Raw genomic sequence first — 26104 nt, 5'->3', positions numbered from 1 at the left:
AAAGAACACTAATGATGTGCCAATCAAAATGGTACAGTGCCTCATGGACCAAAATGGTGGTGTGAGACAAACTGGAGGACTGATTTGGTCAACAGAAATTCATCATTTCCATTTTATGATGGGAATGGAATGGCAAGAGTGCAATAGGTACATTTTATGACACAAACTTGACTTTTTCTTGGAATAGCAGCCACAAGCCAAGAAGAAAAAAAAACACATCAAATGTTGGATGACTTTGGTTGTTTGGTTTAATGTCGGGTAATTAATCAAAATTTAAAAATATCGCAGAAAAATTATTCATGTGCCAAACAGCCGCGTGTGTGGGCATTTTTCCGATGTTATGTAAGTATCCTGAATGCATGTTCCTTGTGCAGCAAATGTTTGATGTGATATAATACTGCTGTCCCTGAACAGGCTTTAAAATGTTTCATGACACCCCAGTTGGAGTTTACTGTAAAACTGAACACACTATAAAAACAAATACACACATTGTATATTTAAATACAAGACATGCTTCATTTTGAAAAGATAAATCATCAGCATTGATGCTAAAGTCAATGTAAAATCCCATTGACATGCTACTAAGAAATTAGCATGGAGTTCCAGGAGTGATATTCCTTCAAATAAATATTCACACACAAACACCACAGGAACACATACATACAAGCAATATACCAAGACTCAAAGACACATTTTCTTCCCAATATGTTTCAAAGTAATTATATTAATAGAGCTGGGACAGCCGACATTTATTTTTATTTATTCATTTGTTTAAACTGTAGTTACTTTGATACATTTTTCTTTATTACTAATTTATTTTTTGGTTTTTCTTTCATGTTACATTTAAAGGTGAGTTTTTAAGTTGGAGCAGGACACATTTCCACATGGTATGGCATGAAATAGGGCCCCGAGGTCGCATGTTAGCCCAGTAAGTAAATAAAAATCGGAACTACAAAATAAGATGAAAATCAAAACAATTAAGAGATAAGGGAGATGCTTTTGCACGATAACAATGTGTGCAAAGCTGCATTGCAGCAAAGGTGTGGATGCAGCAGAATGAACATGTAAGAGACCTAAATTCCAAAGGATATTTAGAAGATTATCTTGTTCTTGTGTTCAAAGTGCAGGGATGAATGTGCATGAGTCGAGGATGACAGTTTTGCTAGTTGAATGAATACAGTTTTACAGTTTTTTGAAATCAATAAAATATCATTTTCATTAACCAATAATTTCAATATCAATTAAGATAATCATGATTATCAGTATTACTTTTCCTATTTTTTTCATAGGCTTACTTTGTAATACTCTTACAGACGCCTGGTGCCACACTAATATGATGTCATTCGATTTACACAGAGGATGCAGCTATGACCATCACGTCTATACAACCTGATGAGGGTTACTGTTATTGTTCCAAACTGTACCATGGTGAAAGACCTTTTAATGAAAATACAACCAAATAAATGTAATGTTACCTGAACCAGAAAGATGATGAGAAAGTAGAAGTTGGCAACTCTCCTGAACTGCTCAAACATATTCTTGGGGATGAAGTTCCAAAATGTGTACTGGGAACACAAAACAGTAGTCAGTTCAGGCATTTGGGACAATAAAGTAAAATGCAAAACCACTTAAATGCCGAGAAGTCTCCACGAGTTTTACACCTGTTGCCAACAGCATGGGCAATCCATTAGATTGAGTGAACATGCTATTTGGGATTTTATTAAGATTGTAATCTCTATTGTGTTGACCACAAAAATCGGTTGATCCAAAAATGTATGCCTTGTAACCATTCATTCATTAATACTACCGGTAATTATTATTTAGTTTGTCTATTTTTGGATTTATTTATTTATTTATTGCCATGCTCGCAACCAATGTTCTGGGTTGCCGCGTGCAGCAGGAAGCTTGAAGCTCTCTTCTGGCAACAGAAACAGCTATCCAAGGATTATGCCTAATGTTTTCATTCTGTAAACAGTCAAAATTAAAGTTTTATGTCATGACTGCAAAACTAAGCTGAAGTCACGGGAACACACGTGACACACATATAGGTGCAACAGGTTACCACTGCACTATGATGGGTAAGGTAGGATAAATTTTATTTCATTCATTCATTCCTTTTTACTCATTCAGCTCGGTTCACGACGACGGAAAATTAGCCCCAGAAAGACTCTCCACCAGTGGCGGACCCTCACGGCCAGCAAGGCCTTCTCTGCTGGCCTAAACTTTTCTGAGAATAACATAAGTTTGTTTTTTTATTTTCATAAATATGTTAACAAAATTATTCTCTGTATTGTTTACGTCATATTATTTCCACTTAGTCGAGTGGCTTTCAATGTTATTTTAAATAACATTGAAAGCCACTCGATAAATAACTTATTTATTATGGTAGAGTTTTTAACTAATCATATTTCAGCTAGCTTGTGTTGCCAGGTAAATTAAACTTGCTCGGGGCCTTCAGATTAAACAGAGCAGGCCCCTGTGCGCTGTAAATGAACGGGCACAGTCAGGTTTCAATAGCCAATCAGATCACGAGTCTCAGACTCGTGATCTGTATCCTGTATCCTGACTTGTTCTCGTCTGCGTACTAGGGCTAGCTAGAAGGCCTTACATCGAGACTGGCCGTGCGCGTTCGGTGATTGGATTAGCGCCGTTTCTGTTTCCTGAGAATTCTATCCTGACTTGTTCAATAAAGATTTAAAAAAAAAAAAAAAGATTGGATTAGCGTCTGCTAGAGCTATCACTTGCATTTTAACTCAATATGGCCGAAGGAGAAGATGTTGATCTGGTTGCAGAACTACTTTCCACACAATTTGCAAGATGGACCTTCAACGAAAAGCTCGATATTGTGCAAAGAGGTCGGCCAACTCCTGCGCCAGTTAGCCTGTCCCAGCAAGGAAAAGGGTTTGTCCGTCATTTTTAGACAAGCAATTATGAACGGTACCCGTGGCTCACAGCCTCTAAGAAACGCTGCAAATTGTACTCCTGGGAATGCCTATTGCTTGCAACTGACTGGTGCGTTTAAAAACGTTTGGGGACACTCGCGTAGCTCTGCAGCTTGGTAAACAGGCACGCCGGGAGACGGAGCTCCACAACAAAAAAGTAAAAAATAAATAAATAAATAAAAAGTAGGGAAATTAAAATTATACCAGAAACACGACCAGAAAAAAACGGCTTACAGCATTAGCTTCCATGTCGATAGAAAAGGACTTGCTATTGGACTTGAAAACTGTACAACAGAGCCACTAAAGTGTTCCTGAGAAAACAAAGGAGGAACGACTTTATTTTCAAATAAGCAGACGCTGTGGAGAACTACATTGGTGAGTCAATGAATTTTATTTTACATTTCTTCTTGTCATTTTATTTCGTTCGTATTAAATTCATGGTAACGAAATAAAATGACAAAGATACAAAAATGTATCAAATAAATCTGCTCACCTGCAATTTATAATGGCACATTGTAGTCACCTTTGTGCACGAAAGTTCGTTCAATCTCAGCTGCTCAACATTTTCAGTTATCTGCTGTTGTATCGCCGATTTTCAAAATGCAAATGATTTGTTTATTTTCAAAGAATAGTTTGTTTTGTTATTGTTTGGTCGGTGTCTTATATGAATCTGCGACATTGCGCAATTTATTGGACAGACTTGTTTAAGATCACACAGCGTAATTTGGGTGCCATTTTATTTCGTATTTTTAAATCATCTTTTTATTTTTGACTATCTGTAAATTTAGTTTCCTGCTCTTAATTGTGAATGCATACTTGATGGTTTTAAATGCTCCTGAAATTAAGTGCTGCTTGATGAGCCTATACAGTATTGTGTTCATGTATGTGACGTCACTGAAGGCCTAAGGTTGAAATGCACGGCCTGCCACTGCTCTCCACTTACTGTAATAGCTCAAAAAGATCATTTTAACAGATATTGCTGCTGCATGTGGTGTGTTCAAGCTGATCTGGAAGGACATTTGGGTCGCTCTCATCTCAAATTGGGGATACAGCATGTTGGATTGTTTAGGCCTGACTTTACGCCGTGCGAGGTGTGCCTCGAGGACAAACAAGCAGCCATTCGGAAAGCGAGTTGACGAGGCGGCGAGGAAGCAAGGTGAGAAATACAAAACCAAAACAAACATGGCTCTACAGAAAAAAATCTGTGCTCGCGCTCTCTCAACCCCTCCTTTTCTTTTTATGTTGCTTTTTTGGGGGCTAAAAAACTATCGCCACTGCCGCCTCTTTGTCCGCCGTGCTTGTTTCCTCTGAAGTGACGTTTAATCTCGAGAAGCTTTGTGTGGGAATATCTGTGAATGCAATCGGTTCGTGTGTTGACATATTGTACAAATATTGTACCTAAAAACCGGTATACCCGTGATTTTTTGTGTGTGCGTGCGGTCAGGGTTGGGGGTGATTCCTTGAGTGGTCGATGGAATAAAACAAAGGATAATTAATTCCAAACACATTTGTATGTGCCAGCCTTAAACGCAATCTTCGGCGATCACGCACAATGCACACACCAACAGCGCATGACGTCTGTCTCATTGAGCACGCGATTTAGCGTCTTCCATTTGGCATCTTAAATCGGGTCCTGTGTGACTGGCCCTCATGTGCTTTCACTGACCTTAGAGGAGACTATCCTGTTGTCTGGGAATCTTTGTTGTATGAAAGCTTCCGTCCCTGGAGGAGGCTCCTTGTGTCCAATGTAGATTGTCCTACTGTCCACCCAGTTTTCCTCACCCGCACACTGCAGGGGAATTCATCATAAAATATACAGATTGTACAGCGCATTCAAAGAAGCTTTATTGTTAAACTTATATTGAGTGGCCCACATATTAAAGCCTCATTTCAACAGCAGTATGTCATGTGACGCCTCACACTTTTCTGTCAAATAATCAAGATGAAGGAGCTATTTGTCCTCAGTGAATAGCAGCTTTTGTTTCCAGATATACAGAGTCGCGTGTGATCAATTCTGGTATGTCGACGATGCGAACTCTCATTCCCGCAGTCACCCACAAACGCCAAAGTGTAAAAATTGCAAACGAAACTGCTATTTCTCCCATTTTGTGCTCATCTTTGTCTTTTCTTGAATGGAATCGTTCTCCGGTCCCATAAATAACTAGCACAATGCTTACACAGCTTTTGTCTCATTAAGACCACAATGACATTGTTGTATGCACTAAGAACTACAGGTGTGCTGGGTGCCGTATACTAACGCTGCTCTTCAACCTGAACTATAGAATCAGATGTTACATGAAAATGGAAAGGTGTATAGACAGCAGCTTTTTATGACCGGATGAATTTTGCTCAACTCAAAATGTGCAGTGTGAATATGGCAAAAATGCAAATACAATTAATACGGTGGCGGGGATTGTTCCTGTTGCACACCAGTCGAAATAAAGCTGACTAATCGCTCTTTGTCTCACTTCAAATCAATCAATCTTGAACATAACAAATACTTGTGAATGCTTGCCAGTGTAGCAAAATTGAGGTTTTTGTCATGGCTAGTAAAAGTTTGCAAAAGGTTTCTTGTCGCCAAGAAAAACAGTTTGGGACAAGTAAAAACTGTCTGTGAATGCAAACATCAGACTTCTTTTCCAAACCCTGACGAAAACCCTAAATTCTGAATGGTCGAGAGTATTCGCTGCTCAGTGAGACACCGGCTTTAGATGAAGAGCAACCTGTGAGAGAGTTACGCATAGACATGGAGAGGAAGTCATTGCAAAGCAAAGTTGTCATCCATATTTCCTTCTCCGCTGTTAGCATCTGTTCCTTGCTTGGTTTTGTGCTGTTCATTTGAATGTAAAAGAGGTTTGTTCAACGCGAACTTATGCATGCATGGCTTTTCATTTGCCGTCTTTTCGGGTAAGTAGTTAGCATGTCTCCCTCCTGGTTCAAAGATTTGGGGGTTGAATCTCAGTTCTGGCCTTCCTCGTGGACTATGCATATTCTCTCTGTGCTTCCATGCGTTTTCTGACCGTACTGTGGCTTCCTCCCACATTCCAAAAACATGCATGGTAGGTTAATTGAAGACTCATAATTTTCCACAGTTGTGAAAGTGAATACATTTTTTTCTGAACCTGTCCTGTGACTGACTGCTGACCAGTCCAGAGTGTACCCTGGGTGCACCTAGCAGCATACTGGGATATGCTGCTAGGTGCACCCACGACCCTGATAAGGAAAAGTGTTTTAGGAAATGGATGGATGGATGGATGGCTTTCTTTCATCAAAATAAAATGATTGTAGTTTGTTTAAGGTCAAAGGTCTCCACTTTGCTCAACTCAGCCGAAGCGCTTCACTTCATTTTGTACTTATTTGCGCATATGTTGTTAAGAAAGTTACGTCAAAAATAACATAACCAAACTCTTAATGTCTGCCTGTAGTGTCAAAAACTAGGCAGGTCGCCCGCTGCCGCACCATCATTATTCCTCGTGGACTATGCATAAGCTATTCTATAGCCCTGGAAAGTAGTCACGACATAATTTGTTAATTTTGTCACAATTAGCAAGTAAAATGTCTCACGGACTGTTTTATTATTAAACACTGCGTTTGTGGGTGACAGTGACACTTGGACTGATGTACCTTGCTGTGATTTTAATGACGAGTGATTGATTGTCCATTTCCACTGCCGTCTTAGGGATGCGTGTGCTTTCCATCATCGGCCTCTCTCTGGAAGGCTTCTAAGGTCATAGTCGCCCCGCTATCGATTGAGTTCAACTTCTACCGGCAGTCAAGCTTTTTGCAGAAAAGCCTGTCTGAGTTTAATCTAATCAGATGGCATCCTTACAAAATAAACCTCTTCTTATACTCTGAAAACTGCCAATGTGAGCTGTGATCTTGAGGCTTTGTGTGTAACTGGAGACATTAGGCTATTTTGAACCCTGGTAATCTCTTCGAGTGGCGTTTCATGTTCCAGGACATGGTGGCTTTCAGAAGTTTATTTATAGTTTGAGGGGAAGCGTTTGTGGTCAGGATGGAGGGAAGATGGATGATGGGAGCTTGCAGACTTTATATCTGTCTGCCTCAATCAGTGCCACACATGGGGTAACAAACAAACATACACACTATCTAGCGTTGCCTCACTAGTTAGCTATATTTAGATGAGGAAACAAGCTCCACCTCTCCTATTGTCTTCACAATTCAGTTTCCTCACATCTTGAATGGGTAGCACTACAAGCAGGACATGGATCCACCCATTACAATGAGTACACACTTCCGAAAAACTCTAACTTGATTCTAACAGCTCCAACGCTACCACCAACGTAATATCCACTGAAGCCTATATCTTCATTCTCCAAAACAAAACAAAACAAAACAAAACAAAAATATTTTTGAGACAATGCTATGCTTTCAACATAGTTTGAGGGAACTTTTTGGGAAGGCCCCTTTTTGCTCTTCTGTGACTGCGGAAGCCATCATGGGCATGCTTGGACGAGTTTGTTGTGCTTGAGCCTTGGCCTCAACCTCAACTCAACTCAACTGTATTTATAGAGCACTTTCAAACTGCCATCGCTGTATACAAAGTGCTGTACATGGAGCAATTTAACATATACAACAGTAAAGTAAATCGGTAATAAAGACGGGAGAAAGCACCGAACAGCAAAACCAAGAACAAATCTACGTCATGCTGAGTCGAATGCCAGAGAATACAAGTGAGATTTGAGGCGGGTTTTGAAGATGGGCAGCGAGGAAGCTTGCCGAATGTTCAGTGGGAGGTCATTCCAGAGAGAGGGACCAGCAACAGAAAAGGCTTGATCCCCTCTGAGCCTCCGTTTAGTTCTTGGTGCTTCTAATAATGTCTGGTCCGCAGACCTGAGGCGCCGGGCAGGTGTGTAGGGGCGGATGAGCTCAGAGAGGTAAGGTGGCGCGAGGTCATTTAGAGATTTGAAAACAAATAAGAGGATCTTGAAAATAACTCTAAAATGTATGGGGAGCCAGTGAAGGGATGCCAGAGAAGGAGTTATGTGCTCCCTCTTACGAGTACCAGTCAAGAGGCGAGCAGCGGCATTCTGGACCAGCTGGAGACGCTTAATGGAGGACTGGCTGACTCCAAAGTAAAGGGCATTGCAGTAATCGAGCCGGGATGTGACAAAGGCATGAATAACAACTCAATCAAACCTCATAAAACAACTTTGTGATGAACTTGAACAGAGATGTTGAGCAAGAAAAGAGCCTTTCTGCGGGCCAACATCAGTCACCGCTGAGCTCTCAAGTGCTCGTCAGGGTGACTAAAAATCTGATGTAACATCTTCCCAAAAAGTCGAAGCAGAAGAGTGGAAGAGGTTCTAGGTGTAAAGGTGGGGGCCAACTGGTCACATATTTTCACTTGCTGTACATGTAATCGCCAGGTGCCCCAATATGTTGGTCCAAGAAGTTTATCAACAATATACGCTAAGTCAGGGGTAGGGGACTCCGGTTCCTCGAGAGCCATATCCTGCCTATTTTATATCCCTCCTTACTCCAACACACCTGATTCAATTGATCATGATCGTTTCAGGCTTCTCCAGAGCTTGCCCATGAGCTGATCGTTTGAATCAAGTGCCTTGGAGTAGGGAGGGATCGAACGCGGGCAGGATATGGCTCTCCAGTAACTGGAGTTTCCCTACCTCTGCGCTAAGTGACGCACACATTAGGGCTGTGTGACACCTGGCGTGTAAAGATAACCCACAGGACACTTGAGTCACATAAACAGATGACCATTGTTTCGACACAGCTTTTGAAGTTGAGTCATTGTCGTCACCGATAACCTCCATCTTTTATCTCTTTATCTCTCTTGCCAACAGACTGTGACAGAGACAAAGTCATCTTAGGTAAATGATGGTGGTCTGTTTTGTGTGATACGGCCACACACACACACACACACACACACACACACACACACACACACACACACACACACGAAGTCTGCTCCTTTGTTGTGCGTATTGGACAACAGAGCATGTGCACATGCACAGACACTTAACATCATATCACTCTCAAATAAAGGTGTCTTGGTAAACAAACTAATTTCTGACATTAGCATCGATCTATTCGTCTCTTTGAGATCCGGCAAAGTGTAGATGAATATTTTAGCCTAAATTAATGCACTACCCCACACTCATTAACTCTTGCACACTTGAAAAACTATACAGGTAATAGGAGTTTTCCAAAACCCAAATGTGGATGTCGACAATAAGATTGTCCCCTCATCATTTATTTATCATTAGTTGAAATTCTCTCAGCTAGTCGATGGTATGAGCTAATGTCACCATCACATACTTGACCTTGTTCTGACATATGGCATTGTCCTAACATACTAATATACACTTTTTTATTTTTGGGTGCTCGGCAATATGGAAATAAATCTTCGACCACAATATGGGCTATTTTATATCCTGATAACAATAGACTGTGCCACATTTTGAGTGATATAAACAAAATATTAACAACTATACAACATACAATGCACATTTACCTCTTCTCACTTTATTTTGAAGTGACATTTAGCAGACCCGTATTAAATGATGAATGCATCTAGTAGTGTTGCTACATAAAGAGAGGCTTAGCTTACAGTAGCTTACATATTTTTGCACAAATGAAGATAATCCAAATATGAGTCATAAAAATAGTTTGACATTTTCAGTAATTCAATAAAAGCAAGGAACATTTTTTTTCAAAGTGCAGTTTCAAGGTTCTGATATTTGTAGCCTTGTAGTGCAGCCAAAGGAGGCGGTCAACAGTACCAATATTGCACAAAAGTGGGAGTGGTAAGCGATTGCTCTAAGACGCTCAGAGATGCTCAGATACCTAAAAAAGCCCCACAAAAAAGTGCTGCGAGTACACTTAATAGACTAAATATGCGCTCAAACACCTGAACCTTTTGGTTCAGAATCAGCTTCTTATCACAGGTAACTGGCACAGCTTTCAACTCAGGCATCGCCGCAGCGCCACGACACTTTTACACAGTCAGACACTGAGCATCTACTGCTTTGTAGAGAGGGTTTTTCCACTGTGCGAAACTGGATGGTCATTGGATAAATGCTGAGAGCTTTATCCTGCCAAACTTGAAAGGAGGTATGTAGTTGGGTAGCCTGAACTGCAATACAGCGCTAGTGTGGAAAGTCCATATGTTTGTTATCATTTTCGATATTACTATCTTGAATGTTCAAAACAATAACGATACATCGCCCAGCCCTAATAAGCGGTATGGAGAATGGCTTGATGGCTGATATGTATGGACGGACTGTAAATGTCTGTGCTTCTGATAATGTGTGTGTGTGTGTGTGTGTGTGTGTGTGTGTGTGTGTGTTTTTGTAATTTAAAAGAATTTCATGTGCAGATGAAAAAAAAAAAATACTGTGTTGACAGAGACCTGCAAAAAACGAGTGAAAATGCCGCAAATAGGCAGGCCAGACCAATTGTTCGCTATGTCAGACGAATTAAATGAACAAAAAACAAATATGTCTGGAGGCGCAAAAAATTAAAAGCCTTATAATGAATGCAACAAATGCTGTATGTATCTATATGAGCTATATTAGCCTGCTATCAACATGACTAAGTTGGCTACAAATACACAACGAGCATTCATGATTAAAAGTCCCCCCCCCCCCTGCAGTTCATCCTGTAGAGGAGGGGTGCCCAAACTTTTTTGACGGAAGATGTACTTTTCTAACAACCAACCTCCCGCGATCGACCAGTTACCGCACACGCGCGCATAGGCACACACTTAGGCACGCATGCCGTAATGAGCAACAGCCATAACAGCCGCTGAGATGAACAAGGCACGGGAAGCACTTTCGCAGCATGCTAACTATCGTAGCTCACGTGTACCGTTTAAAAATGCTTCTCTTGGCCGCCCAGATTCCCATTCTGAACAAGTACCCTCGGTGAATTGTACATGAAAGACAGCTGTTTTTTGGTTTTTCTTTTACAACAGCCCCCTGACTGACATCACACCCTGCTAATAGAAACGTGTGTCGCAGGCTATGACGCAAATATTCTTTGACGAAATGTTGACATTTAATATTTATTCGACACATTTTTACAGCATCGGAAAACATTCAATAATGTTTGTCCTCTGACAGAAACCATATTAAAACAAAAAAATATATTTCCCTCCCATCTTTTTCCATTTTCAAACATTTTGGAAAAAGCTCAAGGGACCCACTGGGGGGGCGCTCAAGAGCCGCGTGTTGCCGACACCCGGTCTAAGTATGATGAGGGACAGGCATACTTTGCATTTTGAAATACAACAAAAAGATGGCCAACAAACAGATCCAGCCCAACCACATCACCAACATGGATGACGTGCCGCTCACTTTCAACATCCCAATGAACCACACTGTAGAGAAGAAGGGGACCAGCATGGTAACGATATGCACAATGGGCCACGCGTGGGGTCGGCTTTTACTGTTGTGCTTAGTTGCCATGGTAATGGATAGAAACGGCCAAAATTAAGTTGTGAGCCGTCTGGGAGCGATGGTGAATACAGTTTTACTGAGACTGGGAGGCAGCGCCGGGCGAGTGACGCCACCATTTGTTAGTAGATTGTGGATGCTTGAGCTAATGTATCTGCTTGCACTGTTGTTCGAGCTTACACAAAAGCCGTCATCAGCAAAAGACTGACTCTGACAATGAGGGAACCTGGTGTGTTTGATTGTGAACTTGCCCAGCTGTTCATTTCGGATACAGGTTGGGACTCGGATGGATTTGAGGATGAGGATCGATCAAAAAATTTGTGCATTTTTATATACAGGGTGAGGCAAAATGATCTGACACATTTGTAGGTTAAATAAAAGGCAAATAAAGTAAAGAAACAAAAAAGTGTTTTTGTTTTTGAAAAGTACATTTAATGCCATTCTGTTTTGTCATGTTTTAAAAATTAAGTGGAGTTCTGGCGGTGCAAAGTCGGCCGGTTGATTTTCGTTTCAATGCAGATCGAGTAGCTCTGAAGTTGGTCACCCATAACAAGGTCGTGTTTCGAGCTGGTACGGGATCATGTCCGCCAAGATTGAAGTGCAAACGGAATGCTCGTTGTGTTGCAGTTACAGATTTGTTTGTTTTGATAAATGTTTCCACAATGAAAGTGCGATGTTGCTGCCATGCTCCCGCTGTTTTAAAAACATACGCTAGCGTGCATGCATGCTATCGTATTTTCTAAGCCAGCATACGTTTTACCATGCCTGCGTCCAATAATACAATGCATCTAGTGCAGTGGTTCTTAACCTTGTTAGAGGTACCGAACCCAACCAGTTCATATGCACATTCACCGAACACTTCTTTAGTGAAAAATAAAAATATTATTTTTTTACAAATTCAAGACATTAAAAAAAAAACACATTTATTGAACACAGAAAAAAGTAAATAAAATTACATGGCCAGAGTACAGGTTTTTTAAATTGTATGACGTACTATCATGACAGTCACACGGTGACGACTGAGCGAACTAAATTTCCCTCACCACTGATTGGACAAGCAATGTAATGTGATCATCTGCAGCCAGTGATGGCCAAGTGGGCGTGTCACAACTAATTGACAAGTTCAGTCGGGTGTGTTTTAACCTCCATGACAGAGGCTCCGTCGAACCCCTGAGACCGATTCACCGAACCCCTAATGTTCGATCGAACCCAGGTTAAGAACCACTGGTCTAGTGTATGTGTTAAATACAGAAACAGCACCCGTAACTGACACTACGCCTTTTAATATGGTGCGCCTTTTGGTCGGGACAATACAGTACTTCTGCTGTGGGACGAAACACTTTTTGTGAATACCCTTAGTCGGCATACTTGTGACTTTAGAGTTGATATAAATAACTAATGCTCCTCCGCTGTGCACATTAACTCCACCTTAAAAGTGCATTTTGCTTCAGAAGCATTATCAGCACAAACACTGTCAATAACACTGTGTCCCACACACAGGCAGACCACCTCTGAATTCCCAAACACACATTTCAAATTTCCTCTTTTCAAGAAAATGTGCATCGTGCAAACGATGTCATTTCAACAAATGGCCAAAATGATTTTTTTTTTTAAGTTTAGTTTTTCATCCATTTTGAAATCAGAAAACAAGAGGAACTACTATTTTGGCATTTCTTTAGTCTTCAGAAGGTCCAAAAAAGAAAAAGTGTTGGCGATAGCGATTTAAAAAAAAAAAAAAAAAAAAAAAAAAAAAAGCTTTCTGACGGGGCAGCACAATTCGCTCCAGAGTGTCTTGATGACGTTTCATTGACCCTGCACAGATTCAATACACACTTGAGGACCACAAAAATAATGCAACACCTAATATTCATCAGTTTTTCTTCATGATTACTTTGTCCGGTTAAAGTTATTCCAAGGACCATTTTAGTTTTTTCTTTCTTGAACAGAGGGCTACCAACAATTTTTAATTTTTTCCGTGAGTGTATTATCGCACGCGCGCACGCACGCACGCACGCACGCACGCACGCACGCACGCACGCACACACACACACACACACACACACACACACACACACACACACACACACACAGATTTGAGGACCCATATAACCCACAATTCTACTGTAGTCCCCCCCAAGAACATGTGAGAAAGTGGCGTCTCTATTGCTCTATTGGGTAACTGCTGCAGACGGCCTTGACAGATTTTTGTCTCCAAAGTGGACAATATCATCCGCTGAAATTTCCTGAGAATAAGGGCGGTTATTGGAATCAACCAAACGGGGCTCATACTTTGGCTCATTGTGCTCAGCGAGCAGGAAGAACTGCTGAGAGTCACATGATTCACCCCCACAACTTAACTTTCTGAGTTTGTCACGTGGGAATACATGTTTGGCTAGGAAGGTTTCAGAAACACAGCTGAAAAAGAGCAACATCATTTTGGTCCCGGAAAGTTATCTATTACACGTTTTATAACATTATGGAACAATCCTGATACAACTGGAACAAACCCAAAGCATGGATTGGTTTGATTGTCAGCATTTAATTAGGATGGTGTCTTTTGTTATAGTCAAGGGTAGTGGTGCCATTAGCGTTTTATACACTTAGTTATACGTCACTTTCAGTCACAACTTTCACTTCCTACTGTAACTCAATACCTTCTACATCTCTCACAGGAGCCCATGAAAAAGAACCAAAATGGTTTTCTCGTTTCATCTCCCACCAATGTGTGTGTGTTTCCCCACTTTACAGTGCCCTGCACATTAGTGGAAGCGCTTCACACTCATCCCTAATGTTTGTCCCGTGGGGAGACTTGTGCGTGTAATGGTCTCTATCACATTGTATCGCCAGTAATCACCGGCGCACAATGCAAGTACAAGCCAAACAAAAAGTTATGGTCAAAACTGCATTTTTGTCAATGAAGTGACTACGAAACGTGGAAAAAGTCAATCCAAATTTTTGCTTCCTCTGCTCATCAACACATGGGCAGAAAGCAAATAAAGAATCCACGTTCAGAGAGTCGCCACTTAGGGTATTGCTACCTGATCTTAAAAAAAAGGTGGCTCACTGATGACCTCCCTCCATCTCTGGCTCATCACCATTCTATAGTTTTCTGTTTGCCACTTGTACTAGTTGTGGGTCATCATGAGCCACTCAACGCTGCCTCTCAGTTTTGGCTTTAGGGGCTTTAAATACTATTGACCACATGATGATCAACTGAGGAGCTTTGGTCAAATCCTGAAGTCTTGCTTTCAGAAGTCATTCCCTCTTTGTTTCAGCTGAATGCTCCATTATCAAGCAGCTCCAAATTTTCATTTCTGTTGTATGTAGCACAAACAGCACATTGATATGATTGTTTACTAGCCCTGACATATAATGCTCTAGTTTTGCTCTGGTTCGGCATCAAGTTCTCTTCTCCTGTTATCATGTGGTATCCTCCCTCTGCAACCACTGCAGCGAAACTGTTCTTGCTTCTACAAATTCAGAGCCTGCGGGTTTAATCCAGGCCACAATATGAATGTGAAATTGAAAAAAAGAATATACTGGAGCAGCTCTGCAGCTTTCAGTTGTTGGAGGAGTTACATCATTCCCAACACTTTGGGAGGCTGTGAATGTGTATGAATGGGTTGACTGCTCAAAGCAAACCAGGAGAACCTGATACATGCATTTATCTCTAGTAGACTAGAATACTGTAATGGTCACCTGAATGGACTCCCTCGAAAGAGCATAAAACAATTGCAACTCCTTCAGAACTAAACATAGTTTAGTCCTAAAGGCTTCACACAGGCTGCCAGTCAGCTGTCGAGTAGACTTTAGTTCTGCCTAAAAATCATGAAAAGATTTCAGCCCTGAATACATGAAAAAAACCCAGGGGTTTTCCTGTGTTCAAAATTGCGTAGCGGCCGCATCCAGCTAATTTTGTGCCGCCCTCGATCATACTAATTGACATCACTGAACAAAGCGTAAATCTTCAGCTGTGCTGATTGAGGGTTTGATGTCCCTCTGAGTCAGCTTCTTATTTTAACTGAAGTTGCAGCATTGCACCACTATTGAGTCCATATCAACAGCAGTGCACAGGAAATATCTGAAGCAGCTACCGAAGAAGAAACAGATCGAATCGTCTTTTTCCCCTGCTAGTCGGTGCTATCAGCGTCCTGATTTTCATGGTACAAACAGGTAATTTTTGCAGGTTTATTTTTTTGCATCCATCACGTTGGGTTTATTAAAATAAACGTTTCCTTTCTGTCAAAGTGACATTTATGATTTTTACCGTTGCAAATATGGCAGGGATTTTTTTTTTTTTTTTTCAAGCTAGCGAGAAGGAAAGCCGAATCCAGGTGAAACGGATCACACATATGAACATTACAGGGAGTTAAAAAGTAATAATTCATGGTGGTGTCAAGATGTGGAAATTTGGTCTGAAACACTGGTGATAGCGAGGGTCGGAATGCAGGACAGGACAAGTCGAGGCTCCATAAATCTGTTTCCAATTAAAGGCATAACAACGCAAAGTCAGCGTGTATGTGATTGAAACATTTTTTAATCCTCTTTTCATATCGTCTTCAAAACACAAGCGCAAGTGGCTTTGACAAGCTGTGGCTAAATGAATTTAGCTATCTCAGGCATACTGATGAAGGCATGCACTGTTCTGAGACAGCCATCAACTAAATACAGGCTGGACAGATTAAAAAGACAAAAGGTAAGGTATTCACAGAGCCGAGAGAAGCTATGCAGAGAGGCTGAAAAAACTGTTTTTTGCTAACGACTGCATCCATGGGACATACATATGTAGTAAGTATTCAGCCTGTTTTACCATGATTTTATTTATTTATTTTTAATAGCTGTAAAAGGCAGCATTACGGATGTAATGAGGCAGAGTTCAGTGAATTCAATTAACAAAATACGGACAACCCGTTAATGTTTGGCAGCTCTGATATTTTACAAATAATAATAACTTTTGCAGTAGATTAAACTGACTTTTTTTTTCTCCAAGAAGTCATTATGCTTCAGTTACCAGTTTTGTCCGCAACAGGTCAGAAAATACGGAATACTGTTGATTGTTTCCCAAAGTAAAAGCCAGTGTATAATTTTGATTAAACACAAACAAATCTATCAGTCTGCTTTCACGAAGAAAGGTTATAGAAATCAGAGGCTCAAATCAGAGATTTGGGCAATTTTATTTGACATCAAATTGGGCTGCTGAACTACAATGAGAGTGACATAAAACAAAAACCAGAGGCCAAAGAGGGCAACGTTGTAGCTACAATTTGTCACATTCAATGAAACACCCTACATGCTGATGGCTGAAGAATACTAGTAGTGTATCATACAGCTAGCTTGAATCTTCAATGTTGGACATTAGATGAGCTCTGTTAAAATTGCACTTCTATTGTGTTCATGATGCGACACCACAGCATGTCCATGAATCCTGCTGCCCTTCGGTGTCACCATTGGAGACAAATTCACAAAAGAGAACATTACAGTGCGCTCAGGTTGTTCTTAATTACCCTCTTGACAACCACAGGATGAATAACGTCCATTTTCCTTCTCATGCATCTTATGTCGCTGTTAATTCAATATTTGCTCGAATGTTGGTTGTTTTTTTTTCTCCACACTCCACTGCTGGAACTTGTATCATGTCATCAGATTGTAAAACGACTGGGAATATCAAAGGGGAGCAATAACAGAATGACATCATGTGGTCGTCATGAGCCTAGACACATGACCTGGGCCGAGTTCCACAGTGGAGATGGATTTTACAACTCATGAGTTGCTCGTAAGAGCGTTCCAACACATCCAGCCATTAAGTTTAAAATAAATGGAGTACGAGAAGTGGCTACCGTTTTACACGGCCGCAGTACAAAATCACTTCGCAGCAAACAATAGTAGTCAGGGAATGACTAACAAAATGGGAGAAAAATACGATTGTTTGGGTTTGGTTTGTTGCACCAAAAGCAGGCATTTGTAAAAAGTAGAGGCCAAGTTCATGACACGGGGGCGGGGAGATAAAATTCAGCAGTGGCTGCTTTCTATATAGAAATTACAATCAAACATTGATTGCAGTGATTATTTATTCATGCTTAAATGCTTCATGTAGTGCTGTTAAACAATCATTTGGATTTACAGTGAGCAATGCTGCACTTTGTTTCATAATTGATGCTGTCCTCTGTCATCATAGTGTGTTTGTATGGCCTATTTTCCACAACCTGTGTAGGTGAGTTTCCAGTGCCGCTAAGTGCAAAACTTATAGTTTAGGGCCGAACAATTTCAGGAAACCATTTCATTGCAATTTGTATGACAGAAATTGCGACTTTGATTCGATTCACAATTTACTACCCCCCCTCATGTTCAAAGTCTAAGAAAATGGTGTCCAGTGAGGATGGCCCTAATTTTTATTTATTTATTTATTCACCCAAATAATTCAAAAAAGGACATTGTAGAAATCTGATTTTAACACGTGATACATGATACTCCTTGATATTTTTGCTCTGTCCGAATCGCAGATTAGCCCTCCCTTGTTATATCAGAGGTCATCAAGGATCACATCATGTCTTCATGATGGCTGCCAGCATTGCTCAATTTTATTACACAACAATCAATGCTGATTTGCGCACAAGTTGCTTGTGTTTGGTGGGGTAGTCGGGGTCACTTCAGCGTACAGCTGCATGCATTCACGCAGCTACTCGAGCTATCCAAGGTCAGGATGATACGAAAAGCTTTTAAGCAAACACATCTAAGAGAGTTAGTGTATGGGTCGGGTGCACAGTCAGCATTTGGGAAGATCGGCTGTATATTATCACTGGGCTTTTATTTACTGTCTGGAACTGGGAATGCTTTGTTCCAGTGAGTTGCACCGCTATCACTCCCAATCCCAAGGAGAACATTAAGGTTGGAGAGAGCAACGATATTATGACAGGCCAAGTTCAAACATATCTCTCTCTTTGGAAAAAGGAGTCCACGTGTCATTAACCCTGGCCTATCTATCCTCTGTCTGCTTGTTCTATGGGTTGCAGCATCTTTGAATGCAACTGCAGCGGTGCTTACACAAGCCCTGAACAGCGCACCAGCTCTGCGCCATAACATGAAGTTGAAAGTCCTGACAGTAATGTGGTGGTTGATACAGTATATCCTGCAAGCGTCTTAACACTTCAACCAGGGGTGCCAGCCTCAGTCGCACAGTGGGGCCCAAAACACAACTTAGGTTTGGGATGAATATTTATTGAACGGACTCGAATTTAAATTTTTTTTTAATTTACAAGTCGATCAAAACCTACAATATAGAATATTAATCCAAAATGAGTCAACGTAAATTTGAAATCTTTTCCTCTGCATTTAAATGCCAAAATAATTTACAAACTCAAATAACATGCTACAAAAAAACTGAATGTGAAGAAAATGTTTTTGCAAAAAGGCTCAAATAATTCAAACTTTCAAGTTCAAGAGTCTGCCACTTATCAAATGCTTTTGCAGATGTGTCTACATACTGAGCCGGATGCGGCTGGGGGGCCGGGAGTTTGACGCATAGTGCGACATGCCCAGAACACCTCACCAGGGAGGCGTCCAGGAGGCATCCTAATCAGATGCCCAAGCCACCTCATCTGGCTCCTCTCACTGTGAAGGAGCAGCGGCTCAACTTTGAGCCCCTCCCGGGTGACCGAGCTTCTCACCTTATCTCTAAAGGACAGCCTGGACACCCTGTGAAGGGAAATCATTTTGGCCGCTTGTATATGAGATCTCGTTCTTTCAGTCACGACCCACAGCTCGTGACCATGGGTGATGGTAGAGCGACGGATTAATCGAGAGCTTCAGGTTTCGGCTCAGCTCCTTTTTCACCATGACAGACAGATGCAAAATCTGCATCACAGCAGACACCGCACTGATCCACCTGTCAATCTCTCGCTCCCTCCTACCCTCACTCGTGAACAAGACCCCAAGATACTTAAACTCCTCCACTTGGGGCAAGATCTCCTCCTCGACCCAGAGAGGGCACTCCACCCTTTTCCGACTGAGGACTATGGTCTCTGATTTGGAGCTGATGATTTTCATCCCACCTGCTTCACACTCAGCTGTGAGTCGCTCCAGTGAGATCGCGGCCAACAGTATCACATTATCTGCAAAAAGCAGAGATGCAATAATGAGGCCACCAAAACGGATGGCCTCAATGTCTCGGCTGCGCCTCAAAATTCGGTCCACAGAATCGTGACAAAGGGCAGCTTTGACAGACTCCAACTCTCACTGGAAACAAATCCGATTTACTGCTGGCAATGCAAGCCAAACTCTGACATCGGTAGTGCAGGGTAGCAAGAGCCAGGATCGAACACCTTCTGCAAGTGCACAAAACACATGTAGTCTGGTCAGGCCAACTCTCAGGCACCCTCAAGGACCCTGCTGAGGGTGTAGAGCCGGTGCTCCTCCTGAATCTGAGAGTAGTATACTGTAATATCTCACTTTGCTGATCCGATCAATGAGGCCATTGATAGATTGCACAAATTATGACATTACAGTTGATCATTGATTTTGCAAGAAATGCAACATGTCGACCACTTTTGATCCACATGATCAAATTGGTGTAAACGGCACGTAGATAGGCTCAAACCTGGAAACCTATGACTGAGATGACACTGCTAATCACTCTTAAACTGTGTTGATTCTGTAAGTCAGGGGTGCCCAAACTTTTTTGACCGAACATCTACTTTTTGATGAACCAACCTTCCGGGATCGATCCATTACCACGCACGCACGCACATACACATGCCTGCCATGATGAGCACTTTTGCAGCCTGTTAACACTTGTAGCTCACGCGTACCGTTTTAAAATGCTTCTCTCGGCCCTCAGATTCCCATTCTTTGCCCGTCCCCTCAGTGAATTGTACAAAACAAACTGAATGAGAATAATGATAACGATAACAGATATAGCGCAACAACTCTGAGCACAAGCTGCAACTGCAGACTGCTGAGCGCTAACACCGCCCGGCGACGCAGTCACACGCCACCATAGGTTAAAGATGACCTGCTTTATTTTATTTTCTTTTTAAAATACTTTTTGTGAAAGTGAGACCGATAGAATGATTAGGGTGCAGTGTGCATTAACAAAAAAATATATGTTACTAACATGCACAGAGACACAAATGTTTGTGTTTTTTTTTTCATCTACAACCCTTGGATTGATTTGGGACCAGTCCCTGATTTACTGGTCGATCACGATCGACGTAATGGGCACCCCTGCTGTAAATGATGCAGCTTGACTCAGCTGACTTTGGGGCCGACCAAAAAGTGCACAAAAAAGTAGGGCTGGGCAATTAATCGAAATTTCCGACATACAAACAGGTCATTTTGGGCACTTGGAGACAGCCTTCTACACCGTTTGTGCATCTGTAAGTGTACAGTGTAAGTCCCTGCAGACACTCCTCCCCACCAGTCACAGATGTGATCATAATACAGTAATATGAATAATAATAGTATTCATAATGATCATCATCATAATTGGCCGGCCCGGTGGTCGTCTGGTTAACACGCTGGCAGTGCAGAGGTGCCTGGTTTGATTCCGGCTCAGGCCTTCCTGTGTGGGGTTTGCATGCTCTCCCGTTGCCTGTGTGGGTTTTATCTGGGTACTCCGGTTTCCTCCCACATTCCAAAAACATGTGTGGCAGGTTAATGGAATACTCTGAATTGTCCCTAGGTGTGAGTGTGAGCGCGGACGGTTGTTGGTCTATGTGTGCCCTGTGATTAGCTGGTAACCAATTCAGGGTGTAGCCCGCCTACTGCCGGAAGACAGTTGGGATAGGCTCCAGCACACCCCGCGACCCTTGTGAGGATAAGCGGATCAGAAGATGGATGGATGGCTAATAATAACCATTTGTTCAATTAGTTAATTTCTACAATAATTCAGATAGAAGGCGGCCCGGAGGTCCAGTGGTTTGCGTGTCGACCTCACAGTACAGAGGTACCAGGTCCAGCCTTCCTGTGTGGAGTTTGCAGGGTGACCCCCGCCTACGGCCCAAAGACAGCTGGGATAGGCTCCAGTACGCCCCGCGACCTTTGTTGCGACATGCCTGCACCTCGGTCAACTCCACCTGTGCCACAACTTAGAACTGCTTTTAGCTCGTCTAAATACAAGTCCACTTTGTTACCAAATTGTCAGGGGCACCATGGGCGTGTAATAGAAAATGTTCTCAGTCCACCGGAATGCCCAGCAAGGCACAACACACTGTCAAAAACCCAAACACAGTAAACTACACTTTCTCCGGCACAAAAATGAGTGTGCCGCTCTCCGAAAATAGGGCCCATCGCGGCTGCATTTACCTGCTCTTCATGTGACTCAATAGATTGGCCTGAAGCACTCTAGTGTCTCCCAAAGCACCCCATAGGCCACCCACCCACAAACACACACACACACACACACACACACACACACACACACACACACACACCATAAAAGATTAGGAGACTCCACAAGTACTATCATCTTGTCTGCTCATGAATTATTGACAAGCAGACAGCGCCAAGGAGTGCATGTAAACCATTGGCCTCCACCTCACCGAGCTACAACTCCATTCCCTACCCCGTGGTGTAGGGGGTAGGGAATGGAAACTGAGGGACAAAGATATCCCTGTTACTGTAGCTTCTTTTCATGTTGAAAACTTTGTGCCAACTGCAAGGTGCAACAGGTGGAATACAAGCAGCAGAAGGCCAATGATTGGCTCAGATTCCTCTACCGGATTAAATGTGTGAGGGTACTGAACACCAGTAACCCTTTAATCCCCAAGCAGAAGGAGGAGATTTAGCTTCCTGTCCAAGAATCGCGATTAGTCAGTGGCAGAGGAATGTTGCTTGGCTGCAGATGCACACACACCTCAACACAGAGGTGGGGCAGTCATGATATTTTACACACTAACGCCCACTCCTGTTGCAATTATGTATCATTCTTTGAGGGTGGTTCACTGAGAAACATTTTGAGTCACTGTACAAGATTTTAAAATTGTTCTATTCCTGTGGAGTCGTTACAAAATTAAGGGAGGATTATTAAACGTAAAGGTGAACAAGGTCATCAGCAAGGCCTCAAAACTGTTGACTCTACATTTAAAACCTTCCCAAATGGTCTTGTTAAGACCGTTGCAGCGGAAGATACTGTTGGATAAATGGGAGGAAGTGAGCCGGCGGCATGACTGGACCACAAGTGAGTTCATACTTGTCACATTTTATTGTCATTCTGCGCCGACATAGAGATTACAGTGTACATTACACTTGAGAAGTGATCTTACATAACCATCCTCTGCTCTTTCCATCTAATGAGAGATGGCGGCAATTGGAGTTACTGCTATGCTCTAACAGGGCAGTGAGTGAGCAAGATGTACTGTATTTGTAACTGAATTATAGTAAACACAAACACACACACACACAGACACACAGGCACACACACCCAATTACAAACTGCCCTGATTTCAACAAAAAAAATACAACCTCTTTTCCAGATGACCTAATGAAGACTGTTTATTTTCATATATATGTGGTTCAGGGGATAATTCTTCATTAGCTTGCCCTCTCCCATGTGTTGACTTACATTTCATGAGAGTACACTGCTGACAAAGAGATAAAAGCTCCTAAACCAAAATAAAATTTTCGTAGTACGGTACATGCACTGGTATTACAATCAATTTAGCCTAAAGCCACTTTGTCTTGAGCTGTTATCCAGATCAATTACACCAGCAGACCTCATCAGCATCCCGCAACCAATCAGTCACAGTCGTCTCAGCCTGCATCCTACTACGCAGCTCCATTTCAGATACCATGCAGCAGGGATTTCATTTTATTGCCCATTAGCAACAGTTGGGAGGCCGGACCTAAGCCTCAGCTGAGCAAGGGGCTCTCTGACTCATATGAGCAGAGCTCGCTCGAGCAACACATTAGAGTGGGGCGTAATGCAAGAGCCATACAGGATGGTGGCTCCATTGCAGCCCATCGATTTGGCTAGCAGGGGCAAAACAAGTGGATTACATAATTCATGTGACTGTTCCATTTGTAGTCCTTCTCAAATGGGAGATGTCACAAAATATCTGAGACTGGTTTGCATACACTCACTTTTCCGAGAAATAAGCATTTGTTTTGTAATATACTATATATCAAAACAATTTACAATACATTTTCAAAAAAAGTGGATTTATGCTCTAAGAAATGTAATTATTATGGGACTTTATAACTAGTGTATGTCTTGCTTGAGCATGATAACCTGCACTTTGTGACTAGCTGGATGCTTCTCTGAGCAAGTTGTAACTTGTCTAAATATACAGACCAGTTTCTAAAAAGGGTGCATCAACGCACTTGCTAACTTCTGAGGTGATTATTTCACACAAATGGGAGATTTATGTTTTAAGTGACACACATTTCACATGGATGTGTTTACAATGCATGCATCTAGACAACCCCCCCTCCCCCAAGAAAAAAAACATATAGTCATTTTATTGGAATTGAGCACTTGGATCTGAAGAGTTTGATTTTCAGGTCCATGTGCGGCTGCTTGGTCATGACAGTGTTTGTTGAACATCTAATTAAATACCCTTTTTACGAATTTAACTTCCGCCAGACTGCAATTCCACTGAACCGAAAACGAATATTTTCAAGTGACAGTATTAAAAAATTTAGTAGAAAACAAGTCCAGTTTGAGTCGACGACAAAGTTTGCTCCCAGATCAGTTTCCTATACTGTATACCTTTTTGTGTCTTCCTTTCTCGAGTGAAACTTAATCCGAAATGAGCGGTAGAAAGTATCAGTGTTGCTCTGTATATGTTCAAGTGCGGTTTAGTTAGTGTGTGTTGAAATAAACGGCAATACACTGATGGCTTACATATCTGCTGATGAGGGTCCGGAGAGTGCTGAGATCCAGCCCCATCCTGTCCCTCTGTCCAGCCCGTCAAATTCTTTTTCTCTTCTTCTTCCCGTTTCGTTCTCCGCACGGACGGCGCTAGCTTGTTCTTAATTCTCCACCCGGGTCCATTACTTTTCTCTTTTCTCTTCGTCTCGGACTGGAAAAAAATGCTCAGTGGCGCTCACCTGGAAGGGGGAGAAAAGGTGGCAAAAAGTTGAACTGTATGGCTGGACGAAGCCAAACGACGCTGTAACATCCACCTCTCTGTTGCTTGCGGGCGTTTACTGTACTTTTCTAATCTCCTTTCCGCGCGCGTTCGACAAAGGAGCTTTACTCTCGTGGGCGTCACGCGCAGCCAGGTGTTGGCGCATGCGCTTTCGCGTGCTGTTGGTGCGGAATTCGGTCTCATCAAAGGACAAAAGTGAACAAATTAAAATAAAACGAAGTACTAAACGAGTGAACAAAAAAGTAGCCCAGCAGTAGTTTTCTTTCTTCACTCGGTGTGTTCAATTATGTTTTTGAACTGGTGAAATAACTTTTGCTCTCTGTGCCTCGCTCTTGTCGCCCCCCCCCCCTTCTCTACTGGCGAAGCCAGAGGGAGGGTGGCTGGGGGTTTTCGGGGTGGGAGAGGGGGGGTAGGTGCCATCTCTGTCAACTGCTTGGACCAGTCAGGTGCCACTCGAGGTAATTTACATGATAATTGACACGTCAGGGCGGCGCACGTCTTGAAAACTGTTTCTTTGGCGCCTATATATAAAACTGTTATTTGTCGATTAGCACCCTCTACTGGTTTAAAGTTTATACAACTGCTTCGCGAAAATTACTTGCACATGTCAACTACTGTAGCTGAAAAGGATGCTAAACTTGACATTAGCAGCGCTCGATTTGAAATGTTAACTAATAAATGGCAGAACACAATTGTGATTCAGTGTGAAGGAAATGGCACAACAGAAGATATTTAAAAGATACTGTATGTTGCAATTGTATTAGCTCAAATAACTGAACAATTTCAAAACTTGTTTTATGAAAACATAGGATTGGTCTCAGATTTTGACAAAAATATTGAGTACAATTCATAAACACAATATGGAAACATAAAATGCATTCATTTGTGAATTAAGGAATGCCAGTCTGAGTATAAAACAGATGTCTGACTGGTCAACTCATCCCCACCCCACCCCATCAGTTTTTATTGATTTATTTATGAAGTGTGGGTAACTGTGAGCACAATAACTGCGTGCAAATTTAATTCAATATAAAAATGGATGTTGACTGTTGATAATGATGTTCACAAGTTGTTTTTTGCGGACACCTTGAGACAGCCTTCGCCACTCCAAAGGAAAAATAGTGTAGCTCCGCCTCTGCATCTCTCTGTCTTTCAACTCCTTGCCTGCCCAATTTTGCAGTCATTTACCTTCGACAGTGACTGACTTCTTTTAATGCTGTCAGGGGTTCGGTGAGACAGTATTGTACGAAACACTATCTTGAACTACTAATTATAACGTAAATTATTTAAAGAAATAATTAACAATAATTTCAAATACGGAGAGGCTACATGGGTAAGAACATGATTTCGCTATGCAATGTTAATTTAATGTTTCGAGACGGAAATATTTTCCCACGTTCGTCCGTCTCGCGTTTCCTGGAGACGCTTTTCGGCGGGTTATGTTAACAGCGAAGCGTTAAAGTAACTGTCAAATAAATCAATATCCGGTTATGCATTTCAATATAAGGTTTTACCTTAACTCTGTAAACGTGACTGTTATGATTGAAATTGCTTGTGAATTTTCTGAATGTTATTATTGTATTCTCTAGTAGTGTTCTATATGTTTAATATTTAATTGAAAAATAACGGTATCTGTGGA

General features: G+C 41.8%; 1 protein-coding gene across 7 annotated transcripts in view; it reads right to left on the bottom strand.

Moving 5' to 3' along the window:
- atp11a (ATPase phospholipid transporting 11A) overlaps positions 1-24739 on the bottom strand; it is a 39418-nt gene extending 14679 nt beyond the window's left edge. For 2 of the 7 annotated variants that reach the window (XM_019878469.1, XM_019878470.1), the window contains exons 1-3: positions 24219-24739; positions 4609-4731; positions 1476-1565 (exon numbers count right to left, since the gene is read on the bottom strand). In XM_019878469.1, the coding sequence (XP_019734028.1) occupies positions 1476-1565; positions 4609-4731; positions 24219-24263 (258 nt within the window). In that variant the 5' untranslated portion in view covers positions 24264-24739. The remainder of the gene's footprint in view (positions 1-1475; positions 1566-4608; positions 4732-24218) is intronic. The other 5 variants (XM_019878465.1, XM_019878468.1, XM_019878466.1 and 2 more) reach the window with 4 other exon arrangements.
- Between the last annotated feature and the right edge of the window lie 1365 nt (positions 24740-26104).

Source organism: Hippocampus comes, unplaced genomic scaffold (genome assembly GCF_001891065.2).
Source record: "Hippocampus comes isolate QL1 unplaced genomic scaffold, H_comes_QL1_v1.1 scaffold345, whole genome shotgun sequence".
Classification (NCBI taxonomy): Eukaryota; Metazoa; Chordata; class Actinopteri; order Syngnathiformes; family Syngnathidae; genus Hippocampus; species Hippocampus comes.
This window is presented reverse-complemented; position numbering and strand designations above follow the sequence as displayed.